Genomic DNA, 13013 nt, shown 5'->3' with positions numbered 1-13013 from the left:
TCTAAGATACTGGTGTTGCATTTAGGCCAGATCACCTATAAGGTCCCTTTTAATGCTGAGTTTCTTTGAGTATAATATTGAAATCACTTGATGGACAGATGAAAATTATTTTGGTTTTGCCCTGGCCAATTTGGTCAGTGGTTAGAGTATCAGCCTCACGCCAAAGGGTTGAGGGTTTGATTCCTGGTCAAGGGCACATAACCTCAGTTGCAGGCTCTTTCCCAGTCTAGTCTGGTCAGGCACATGCATGAGGCAACCAACTGATGTGTCTCTATCATCTCTCTCTCTCTCTCTCTCCATCCCTCTCCCTCTACACCGAGAGAGAGAGAGAGAGAGAGAGAGCTAAATTTTTAAATGGGCAGAAAAAATTCCCACTAAATTGGTCAGCAAAGACTTTGTAGAGAAAGTGGGCACTGAGCTAGGTTTGTTGTCTTAGAGGAGAGGTGTGATGTGAGCAGAGGTAGTAAAGTAGCACCTTTCCCACCTCTTTTTATTTTTTAAATCCCCACCCGAGGATATGTTTTTATTTTTATTTTTAGAGAGTAAAGGAGAGAGAGGGGGGATGGGAGAGAGAGAGAAAGAGAGAGAGAGAGAGAAGTGGAAGGGAGAGAGAAAACACATCAGTTGCCTCCCAAATGCACCCTGACTGGGGATCGAACCTGCAACTTAGGTATGTGCCCTGACTGGAAATTGAACCTGCAACCTTTTGGTGTATGGAATAATGCTCCAACCAACTGAGCCAACTGGCCAGGGCTAGTTTATTTTGTTTCTTGATATTTAATTTTATTTTAGAAGGATTAGAATATGGAGGAATGCAAACCCAGGGAAAGCTGTGAGTGTAAGAAAATTATATCATTCAAAGCAGTTTTTATGTGTTGGTATCTTGGGGTCTATTGTTTTGTTTAGCATTTCAGTTAAGTTACCTGGATTTCAATCCTGGTTTGCTCACTAAGCAAATTACTTAATCTCTCCGTGTTCTATTTCCCCGTCAATAAAACGAACATAGTATATTATTTGTTCAGCTGACCTCCAAGTTATTGTTGTTGGGATTAAATGGAGGGATACATGTAAAATACTTAGAACAGTGCTTTTCAAGGTGTGGACTCCAGACTAGTAGCATCATCTGGGAACATGTCAAAAATGCAAATTCTCAAACCTAAATCCAAACCTACTGAATCAGAAACTCTGGAGGTGGGGCCCAGCAATCTGATTCATGCTGTCTTCCAGATGATTCTGATGCAGATAAGGTTCGAAAACCACTACCTTAGAACCTAAAAGATGCTCAGCTGTTTCAGTGATGGTAATGTGATGGTAATGACAATGGTAATGGTGTGATATTTTGGTTCCTAGGATCTGTTTGCAGAAATTGAGAGAAATCAGACAAAACTGGACCAGTGTCAAAAACTTTCCCAGCAGTACTCCACGGTTGTAAAGGTAACTCTGCCATGTCCCAAAAGGAACACAAGTGACCTTCAGCTCAGGAAGCCCTGCATTGTCACTGGGTTTTCCACTGCAGCTCTTCTGCAGGCTGGCCCATCCTTCAGTTAGTGCAGCTGTGCATTTCTCATGGCCCACGTTGGAGGATGCTCATGAGGCACCACATGTCAGCTACGACCGAAGACTCCCCATTTAGGTGACTCACAGGCCTCTTAAACTTAGTATGTCAAAAACAGAATATTTGGGTTTTCTCTCATCTTGCTTATCTCAGGATATAGTGTCACCATTTTCCTATTTGCTGAGGCAAAAAAAACCCAAAGTGATCCTTAACAGTTCTTTTTGCCTTAAACTTTATGTTCAGTCTTTGAACGAGCTGGCTCCATCTTCCAGTGTCTTGGACCTGACTGCCTCTCATTGCCCATCCCTCACCATTTCCCTGGCTCACATCTAATCTTCCTTAGACCACAGCGCTGCCTCCAAGCTGAAAGCTTGCTTCTGCTCCTTCCCCACAGGCGGTTTTCCCACACAGTAGCAGAATCACCTTTTAGAACATACTTCATGTCACAGAATGTCAGACTCCACCTATTATATGCACTAATCAGAAGAAACTCTGCCACTTATGCAAATGCCATTGATTGTAAAACATATTCTACTAGTAATTCTGGAGCTACAAAAATGGGAAAATTTGTACCTTACAATAGATGAAGCATAGTCAATTGGATCATATCATTCTCCTGCTCAAAATTTTCCAAAGGCTTTATCTCACACTCATAATAAAATTTTAAAACTCTTATGTAGTTTATGAGGCCATATCTGACCTGCCCCCCCCCCATTTCTCTGATAACATCTTTACATAAAAATGACCTGCAGTTATTATATATGTATTTGTTTATTATGTGTCTTCTCACTAGAATGTAAGTTCCAGGGGAGGGGCAAAGTTTCCTCTGGCTTGTTTTCCACTATGTGTGTAGCACTCAGAACAATGGCGGGCACATAGTAGATGCGCAACAAATAGTTTTTGAATGAATGCATTTCTTTAGTTAATAGCAGAAGACTTGATGTCACAAAGATTTGCGTTCACATCCTAGCTGCACCATTTTCAGGCTTTAGAGCACTTAGCCTCTCTGATTACCTGTTGCACAATGTACACAGTGGGAACAGTAACAACCCCACCGAGTGACTGTAAATATTAAATGGGATAATGTATGCATAGGACCATGCTGCCAACCTAAAATACATTCAATAAATGGTAGCACGTGCTTATATTATTATTGCTATTTTATTATTACTACTACTATTGTTTTTCTGTAGGTCGCTTAAGGAACTCATTTCATGTTTTCCTCCTTCTGTTTTCTAAGTAGATAACAGAAAGCAGAATATTCTAGGCAAAAGGAACTGTATAATCAAAGGCACAGAGGAATGAACATTGAATGATTATACGAGGAGATAGGGAATATTCTGGTTTAGCTAGGAGGAGGCTGGGCCCAGCCTTAGACCTTAGAAAGGCCTTGTTCAGTTCTTTGGCTTTACTTTCTATTCTTGCTACTCAAAATGTGGCCTTTGAACCAGGAGCAACTTGTTAGAAATGCAGAATCTTCAACCTTCCACATCAGAATCTGCATTTTAACAAGATTCCCAGATGATTTGTATGCATGTTAATATTTGAGAAATTTTCACTCTTGAAAACTTTTAAGCAGAGGAACAAAGCGGTCATCTTTGTTTTAGAAAAGTTACTCTGGTGGAGAGTAACTAAGAAGCTCTTGTACTTGTCTTGTGAGAGATGAAGAGGCCTGACTAGGGCCTCACTCAGGATTACAGGGGACGTGGCAAGAGCATGGCCATATGAGTAAAGCATTGGTTTAGGGATTCTAACCTTGACTCTGTTGCTCACCCACTAGTTAATTAGGGAAATTCACTTCCTGTCTCTGGGCTTCAGTTGCCCATGCATGAAAAGGATGGTCAGCAAACAAACTGCAAACTCAGAGGTCAGCAGCTATAACCCACAGGCTAAAGCGAGCTGTGCACCTATTTTCATATGTCCCAAAGGAGGTGGCTTTCAAAAAAAGGGGGGCAAATAATACTTTGTGACACATGAAATTTACAGGAACTTCATTCAGCTGTCAGTGTCCATAGGTAAAGTTTTATTCTAATATAGCCATAGTCTATCATTTACATATTATCTATGGCTGCTTTCATTTACGATGGCAGATTTGAGTAGCTGTGACAGAAATAGCATGGCCCAATAGTGTCCATCTGGCCCTTTACAGGAAAACTCTCTAACCTGCAGTTTAAAAGATCACCAAAATGCCTTCAAGTAATGAAATATGTGATTTCTGTTACATGGTGTGTGTGAGTTATAAAGCCCTATGTAAACAGTGAAATTTCTTCCTCCTCAGGACTACGAATTGCAACTAATGACATACAAGGCCTTTGTGGAATCACAGCAGAAATCCCCTGGCAAGCGCCGTCGCATGCTTTCCTCTTCGGATGCCATCACGCAGGAGGTGAAAGGGTGGGGAAAGGACCTGTACCACTGTCTTCCCTTCAGGGGAGTCCTTGTCTGGGCCTTACAGTTCGATTTACAGCTCACCTTTCTGCTGAGCACGTGACTTCATGAAAACTTCCTCTTATTTTCAACTATTTAAATTTATATTTCTGGTGGGTAATTCATCTAAATTGTTTTTTTTGAACTATAGTTCATGGACTTAAGGACTCGCTATACAGCATTGGTGACCTTAACAACTCAGCACGTAAAATATATCAGTGATGCGCTCCAGCGGCTGGAAGAGGAGGAGGTAAGGACAGTTGGGTCCTAAATCATCTTGAAAATGGAATTTGAAACCCTGTGCCTCAGCCCTAGCCGGTTTGGCTCAGGACCGAGCATTGGCCTCCAGACTGAAGGGTCCTGGGTTTGATTCTGGTCAAGGGCACATGCCCGGATTGCAGGCTTGATCCCCCAGCAGGGGGCATGCAGGAGACAGTGAATAGTGATTCTCTCTTATCATTGATGTTTCACTCTCTCTCCCTCTCCCTTCCTCTCTGAAATAAAAATATATATAGTTAAAGGCAACAAAAGCCCCCAAAACCTGTGCCTCTTATGTCAAAATGTAAAGTGCACACACAGCCAATTTTCTTAATTCATAGTAATTGTGTTCTATGAGGTTGCTGAAAACACTGCATTAGTGAATACTGTACTCTTTGCAGCTGGAGAAATATATGGTTAGGTTCCTACAAGCCTCTGCTTACAACATTTTTGTCCACAGAAAATGCATAAACTTGTGTTATGTGTGTTTTTCTTTAAAAACACGTGACTTAATATATTTTGTTGACTCACTGACATTGAACTCATGGCCAAGAGCACTATAACGCACTCCTGAACAAGACTTATATCACACACATTATCTCCATAATGCACATCACAGCCTTCCTGTGCTTAGGAATGCAAGATGTGAGCACCTCAGCACTGCATTTGGGTCCGTTTTAAACAGGAAACCACTATCAGAAAACACAAAGTTAAGAAAACCCTGGCACTCAACAGACACTTGTTTACAGTATAAAAGCTGGATCAAGGCGACAGAGTGTCACCTTATTCTACCCTGACTGGGAACATTGGGCACCTGAAATATTTTGCAGCCACTCTGTGCATGTCTGGGAATGACTGTGAAAATGCACAAATATTGATTTTGGGGTTATAAATAAATTTTAGAGAGTAGATAAATATGGAATCTGTGAATAATTATGAGGATTGACTTTATTATGTCCAACATCCCCACTTCCAAGTACCTTTAGTATGGAAATATTATAAGTATGAAGGAATGATGTGAATAAAAGTCATAAATAAAGCATGATTTGGTAAAGGGAAATATTGGAAACATTCAGATTCTATACATGAAATGCTACGAAGCTGTTAAAAATAATGAAATAGGTTTACATGCAGTGACAGGGAAGATAATTAAAATATATTATTTGGGGGAAAAACAGGTTAGAATACTATGTATAATTATGGTTTTATAATTTTAAAAATCTATGTCTTTGTAAAATAAATTTCCACATATCCAACTACTCATAAAAAGAAATGCTTTTGGAAACATTAAGTCATAGCAATTTTTGCCTATGTAAATTAGCAAAATACGTCCTTTATGTCAATATGTACCTCACTTAATCTCTGTAGACTTTAATTTCTTTACCTGTAATTATAAAAACTATGAAAATAAGTAAGCTGCTATATGTGAAGGGCTTTTTAAAATCACTAATTATTGAATATCCATCACATATAAAACAATGTGCTTTTTAAGAAAGGTGCTAACCTGGATATAATGAACTTATATCCCATAGTTAGGCACCTGTGAGCAGTGCTCTAGGCTCGGTAAATTACATTTAATTGGGGATTATTTTAACTGCTTACTGATTTAGGTAACTCTCATGTCTCTATTTTAGGAAATCTGAACTTAGGCCAGACTAATAAGATGAACCAACATACTGATTTTCTATTTCCTGTTCTAGAAAGTGGTAGAAGAAGAAAAACAGGAACACGTGGAGAAGGTGAAAGAACTTTTGGGCTGGGTGTCTACCCTAGCAAGGAATACACAAAGCAAAGCTACCTCATCCCAGACCAAAGAATTGACAGACATTGAAAAAGCTATTTTAGAACAGCAGGTAAGTAGGAGGTCTATCTTATTCTTCCTGGATACAATAATATATGATAATGCATTAGGTGTATAATACAAGTCACATATGGGCCACCCAGGAGGAATTGTTATCTCAGTAAATGTTAACTTATGAAGTTATCTTATTTATATTTCCACCTTTTTTTTTTTTAAATCAGCTCTACATAGACCAGTATAATCTGAGCTAAGCTGTTTGCACCTTGGATTTTTAAAAAGTTACTTCAAATAATCTTTGATTCTTTAATTTTTTTAGGTTCTGAAGCTTTTCTCTTTATTTCTACTAAATAGGTTCTGGCAGAGGAGCTGACAACCAGAAGAGAACAAGTCTCTGAGGCCATTAAAACTTCACAGATCTTCTTGGCCAAACATGGTCATAAGTAGGTATTAGATGAGAAATTATGGCACACCGAGGAGACCAGATCTACCTGGCTAAACCATGGGGTCATGATGAGAATTCAGACTGGAAAATTCAGAGCAGCAAAATTCAGATGATGAAGAGCTTTGTAGTTCATGCTGAGGAATTTGCATTTTACCTTGTTGGCTCTGTGGAGGGATCATAAACATGATTGGATTTTGTTGGAAAAGGCTTCTAGAACAGTTTGATAGAGAATGTGTTGATCTCAGGCAAGAGTAGAAACCAGTTAAGAGGTTGTTCTGATAATATAGGGAAGATATGATGAGGGATGTAAAGCAGACAGAGATTCTAAAGAGATTAAGAATGATGTATTTATAATACAGAGTTTGGTGACAAACATAAATGATCAGATATAACTCTCTGGTTTCTGGCTTAAGCCATTGGGTGTATGGTGATGCCACTCACCAAGAGAGGTGTCACAGGAGAAGTTATGGATTGAGGGAGAAGAGGGCAGCTTTAGTTTCAGATGTTAGGAACGTGAAGACCCCACAGGACATCTGAATGGAAGTGCCTAGTATGTATTAGGAAGCACCTAACACAGTAAGTTATCCAGTGGGCAACTGCCTATGTAAATTTAGAATTAATAAGAGAAGTCTGAAGTGATGGAGATTTGAGTCATCAGCATAGTAGAAACCATAAGAGTGGATTAGCTTACAGGCGCTCGGGGGCTTCTCAGTGCTTCTCACCTTATAAAGGAAGCCTTAGAGAAGTAAAAGGAAAATGATGAGTTATACCTCAGAACCCAAGAGAGAACAGAATTCTAAAAAGAAGGGAGTGGTGAGAAGTCAAGAAAGGTCAAGACTGAGACCCGTCTATTAAATTTGGCAAGTTGGAAGTTTTTGGTGACTCTGGTGAAAAGTTGGGGGATAATGTAAGATTTTAGTGTAGTGGAGAGCACTTGAAGTGAGGAAGGTAGTGATAATGAAATTAGACACTCTTTTTAAAAAATATATTTTTGTTTTGGAGAGGAAGGGAGAGGGAGAGAGAGATTGAAACATCAATGATGAGAGAGAATCATTGATCAGCTGCCTCCTGCATGCCCCCTACTGGGGATTGAGCCCACAACCTGGGCATGTGCCCTTGACTAGAGTCAAGCCTGGGACCCTTCAGTCCACAGGCTGAGCCAAATCAGCTGGGGCTGAAATTAGACACTCTTTAAAGAAGTTTGGCCATAGGAAAGGAAAGGAATAATAAAGTAGAAATAATTAGAGTAGAATATAATCAATAAAGAGTTTTGTTTTCTTAAGAGATCAGCGGGGCTTAACTGTGTTTATGGACTGTGTCTCAAGGACGTAGGGGGGGAAAGATTGAAGTACTAGGAAAGAGGTGCCAGAGGATGTGAGAGGGGATACGATTCATCACTGGGTGGAAAGTACACCTTAGACAGAGGTTGAGACAGCTTTTCTTCTGAAATCTGAGAAAAAGGAGATTAAGAAAGGTGTGAATAAAAAATTTAAAAATTAAATAAAAAGGGAGCATTTGAGATCTTTCTCTCCCTGACATATGTTCACCAGTTGGGCTCAAATAAACTCATAAAAATTCTAAAAAGGAAGAAAGATGTGAATATAGGTTAATATGCCAGGAGTGAAGCCAGAAAGTGAGGGAATTAGTGCCCAGTGGTCTGTATGTTGTCTTTGAAATAGGTAGAGAGCCCAGCCAATGTGGCTCAGTAGTTGAGTGTCGACCTATGAACCAGGAAGTCATGGCTCAATTCCCAGTCAGAGCACATGCCCAGGCTGTGGGCTCAATCCCCGGTGCTGGTTGTGCAGGAGGCAGCCACCGATCAATGATTCTCTTTCATCACTGATGTTTCTATCTCTTTCTCTTCCTCTCTGAAATCAATAAAAACAAGTTTTTGTTTTCAGTCCTCACCAGAGGATATTTTTCCAGCGATTTTTAAAGAGATTGGAAGAGAGAGGGAAAGACAGATAGAAATATTGATGTGAGAGAAATGCATGGATAGGTTGCCTCCTGCACATGCCCTGACCAGGGCCCGGACTGGGTAGGAGTCTGCAACCAAAGTATGGGCCCTTGACTGGAATCAAACCTGGGACCCTTTAGTCTGCAGGCCAAAGCTCTATAACTGAGCCAAACTGGCTAGGGCTAAAAGAAATTTTTTAAAAAAAGAAATAGGTAGAGAGGTTGTTTGCCGAAAGTTAGAGTAGTTTTGAGGGGAAAGAAGGAAGGATTAACTCAGACTGCACTGAAGTCCAGTGGAGGTCAGAGCCCAGTAGGATCTCTTCTTCATCGCTGTGGTATTTCTCTCTCACTGGTTATACTTAGCAGCCCGCACATGGGAGCAGAGTTTGATTGATCTGGGGCTGGAGTTTTATCAGATTAATGAACGTGTAAGGAACTGATGGAGATCATGACTGTGGGGTCTGGAAAAGAGGAGAAACTAAATATAATAGGATTGATTAAGAGAAAATGGAACATCAAGGAAGACTTGGGAAATCTCAGTAAGTTGGTGGATAGTTGTAATATAAATCACAGGGTTCGTTCTCAAAAACATAATGTAGAATGAGAAAGGGGACTTGCAAAATTTACCCGATTCAAATAGGATTGCCTCTGGGGAGGAAGGGAAAGTAATGGGGTTGGTGACACATACACATTGGACTTTATATCTGTAATGTTTTATTTCTAAGAAAAGGATCTAAAACAAACCTGGTAAAATTTGGTAAAGCTGGATGGTAATGAGTAAATGAGAATTTGTTTAAAATATTTCAATTTTAAAAGCGGTATAGGAGTAAAGAAAGAAAACTGGGAAGGTAGGGGTATAATTAGGAGCTATAATCAAATAGTAGATTCTTAAAGTTTAAAATTTCAGAAGTGGAAGAATTTTAGATAACAGCAGGGTCCAAATTTGTCCTTTATGGATGGGGCTGAAGGGGAGTGGAGGCCATTGGGATTGAGAAAATTGCAGAACTACAAGCTTAGGGTGTTATAGACAATTGGTGACATGATCATTGACATCATCAAGAATCATGACTTGATTTGAGATAAACAGGAAAACTATGAGTTAGAAGCCAAAGTGTTCAATGAGTATGGAGCTCTGACCAGATGATCCACAGTTAGCAGTGACCAAGAACAATACCATCCAAGGTGGAGAAGTGATGATTGTGAAGCCATAGACGTGAGTTGGAGGAAGGCTTTTCTCTAAAAGAGCTTTAATGCTTCATCTTCCAGACTCTCAGAAAAAGAGAAGGAACAGATATCTGAGCAATTGAACGCCCTGAATAAGACTTACCATGACCTATGTGATGGTTCAGCAAACCAGCTTCACCAGCTTCGGAGCCAGTTGGCTCAGCAGACAGAACAAAAGGTACTTTCAATTTTACTTTCCAAATGTTGGGAGGGTACCTTTTGAATGGTATGAAAGTATCCTTGCTGATTGAAAGTCATGATCACTAGCTTTCCATGACCAATGTGACTTAATTTTTTTAACCTCACCGTAGCAGCCATTTGTCTTGTGTTTCTTACCTGGGGTTCCATGATGTGTTGGTCAGTCAAAACTCTGGAAGGCATTTATGGCTAACTCTTTAGATGTGGTTCACCATTTTTGTTGTCTTCCATTTTGCAGTCAAGGAGAACATAACTTTTATGTCACAGAGCAATAAGATTATTCCTTTGTGGCATTGTTACTCAAAAGTCAATAGCCAAGAATTCTGAATGTTGGGGAAAAAAGATCATGAACCTCTATCCCTCATACTTTTTTTCATATGTACTAAATGAATAAGGAATGTTTATCTTCAAAGCAAATTGGTGGATTAGCTGCACTGACTGAGACGCTGGTTCCCCTTACCCATGGTCATCCCATCATGTGACATCTTTACCAGTTCCCACTCATGTTCATTTCCTGGACCATATGGAAGTTGTTAAGTTCTTGCTGGTTGTCCTAAGTTCTTCCTGGATACTTGTGTATATGTAAACTCACCATATTATATACATGTGTCTCTGGGATATATATGTGTGTTTGCCTGCTTATTTCCTATGTTGTGAAGCAATGGCCAACTTACGTGGGGCAGGCCAAAATTAAAAATCATGTGGTAACCAAATTTAGTCTAGACGATGCTCAAAATGATATTCAGATAAATATTCTTTAACTCTGGTCCTTGGATATGAAATTTGTGCAGCAGGAGCTAGAGTTGTAAAGACCATAAGACAGAACCAGCTATGATTTATTTGAGAATAGATTTTCAAAAAGAAGTGCTGGTTTAGCATTCTCTGTGTAAGGTAGCCCACTTCTAATGGCTTGTTGCTTCACCATATAAGGGTGTATGTGAAAAGTTTTAACAATTGCTTGCTGAGAACATCCAGTTCTCATTTTGAAAGGTTAAAAAAAAGGGAGAAAATAAAGAGACAAGCTGCTGAGCACCACTACATTGAGCATGATGTGTCCCTGTTACCGTTTGTGTGTTTCATGTGAAGTATTGTTCTGATTAACTGACATCCTTGCTTACAAGTTTCACTAACCCTTTGGAGTTTAAGCACAAATGCACAAAGGGAAAAGAGGACGACCTGTTTGGGGTTCTTTTTTTGCAAAAAAAACAAACAAAAGTCGCATGCTGGATGCTAACACCAAGCTTACACTGTGTGTGCGATACGGCTGAGCTGCTCCGTAAGGCTCTCTCTCTTATCTGCCCAAGGCGTGCCCTGCAACTCTGGTAAGTAGAAGCCTTTTATGTTTTCTCTTCTTCTTTCCCTCTTCTGCTTGTTTAAGTCAGGATGCCCATGTTTGGTGGGACTGAAATGGATTTCTCTGGGTATTTCCCAGCTCAGTGCTTCCTGCCTGTCCTCCACTTATGAGGGTGTTGGAAGGAACAGTGTGTAGTCTTTTCTCTTAGGCTAGACTCCAGGCATTTCTTCAGTATCAGCTTTCTGAGACTCCGTGAATCTCACAGAAGAAATTAGAAGTTCACAAAAGAACATTTTCCTTTGTCATATTTTCTGCTTCTGAATAGTTTTACATGGATTTTCTCAAACAAGTTTTTTCATATATCTCAAAAGAGTCATATGGCTGTGTGATTTCTCTTTTGCTCTCTATAGAACAGATACCTAATAGATTTGCATAGCATACATTTATCTTATACAAGTTAAACTCTATATTCTGGGTCAGAAAACAAAGGGTGTATATTGATTAATATATTTTAAATAGTATGGTGAATTTGTCAGTTATTTCATTATTTGAACAAATATAGTGATTTGGAGAAATGAACCAAATTGATTTCCTCATTCCTATCCATTCAGTATCTCTTATAGTGTGCAATTAAACAAGCTTGAAATCCTCAGTGAATGTTTTTAAAATCTGGGGGAAATAGGTTAGTGAGTTTAAGGGTTTTCTTACTATTTATCAATGTTTATTTATTCATGAAATGTTTATTGGGCTGCTGGTACTGTTCCTAGACACTGAATGGGCAAAGTACCTGTTCCTCTGGTGCTGCTTCTCATGGAGACAGCAATGAAATGCGTTATTTAGGCGTCAGGGAAGTGGTTGGCAATTGTTTCAACAAGATCCTCTATGGATAAGTTAAAGAGTTAAATAAGGATCAGAAATTAATACTGACCAAAGAAGGACAGATAAAACTACTCATAGAAAATGAAGCTAATGAACATGAACAAGAAGAACTAGAAAATTGGAGAATAGTAAAAGGGATGAAGTGTTGTAAGTGGTAAAATACTTGAGTAATTTAATTTTTGAATACTATCATCTATAATAATAAAATCATAATATGCTAATTAGACTGGACAGCTGAGTGACCTTCTGGACAAACTCGGGGCTGCGAGGGCCGAGCCCCTTGCATGAATTTCGTGCATCAGGCCTCTAGTTTCATGATAAAAGGCTTCAAAATAAGAATTCTTAAGGAGCTGCTTTTAGGTTTTTTTTTTTTTTTTGCAAGGGTAAATTAGACAATCTGTAAAAATTACCTTATTCACTTACCTCAGAACCTGACTCCTTTGGATGTGACTCTACTGTACTTACCCTTCATACTCTTCCGGATTCAACTGGGAAGGAAGTATAACACCCCAAGATTCAGAGTCAGACTTTGATTTGATTCTAGAACTCACTAGTTTGTGACCTTGAGCACGTTACCTAACTTCTCTTTGCCTCATTTTCTTATCTCTAAACTAAAGGTTAAAATAATTGTTTTCTTAGGATTGTTGTGAGGCTTAAATATTAGTACTCAGTAAATATATTAAGTGCCCAATAATTGGTAGTTGTAATCATGGTGGTTACTACCCATTCTAGCCTGGACTAGAAGAAAAGTTACTAGTGGTTCCAACAGCAAAGGTCCCAAGTCTCTTCTTTCCTTGACTTGCTAATTTCAATACCTAGAGCTAATTTAACTCAACCATTGCCTTGGCAAGTGCTAGCATTAACCACCAAGAGTATGACTGCCCCAGTTGCTAAGCAGCTGCTTGAGTAAAATACACAGGATCCTTTATTGAGATATACAACTGTTGTGTGGATATTGGGATGCTTAAATCTCTTCTAT

At 39.3% G+C, this 13013-nt stretch overlaps 1 protein-coding gene across 21 annotated transcripts in view; it reads left to right on the top strand.

The window, feature by feature from the left end:
- Positions 1-13013, top strand: part of MACF1 (microtubule-actin crosslinking factor 1) — a 273897-nt gene that overhangs the window by 134327 nt on the left and 126557 nt on the right. For all 21 annotated transcript variants that reach the window (XM_015572803.1, XM_006777256.2, XM_006777255.2 and 18 more), the window contains 6 exons: positions 1351-1434; positions 3834-3941; positions 4134-4232; positions 5941-6093; positions 6393-6481; positions 9706-9841. In XM_015572803.1, the coding sequence (XP_015428289.1) occupies positions 1351-1434; positions 3834-3941; positions 4134-4232; positions 5941-6093; positions 6393-6481; positions 9706-9841 (669 nt within the window). The remainder of the gene's footprint in view (positions 1-1350; positions 1435-3833; positions 3942-4133; positions 4233-5940; positions 6094-6392; positions 6482-9705; positions 9842-13013) is intronic.

The sequence above is a fragment of the Myotis davidii genome, unplaced genomic scaffold (assembly GCF_000327345.1).
Source record: "Myotis davidii unplaced genomic scaffold, ASM32734v1 scaffold88, whole genome shotgun sequence".
Taxonomy (NCBI): domain Eukaryota; kingdom Metazoa; phylum Chordata; class Mammalia; order Chiroptera; family Vespertilionidae; genus Myotis; species Myotis davidii.
Note: the sequence above shows the minus strand (reverse complement) of the source record. Positions and strands in the feature narration are given on the sequence as shown.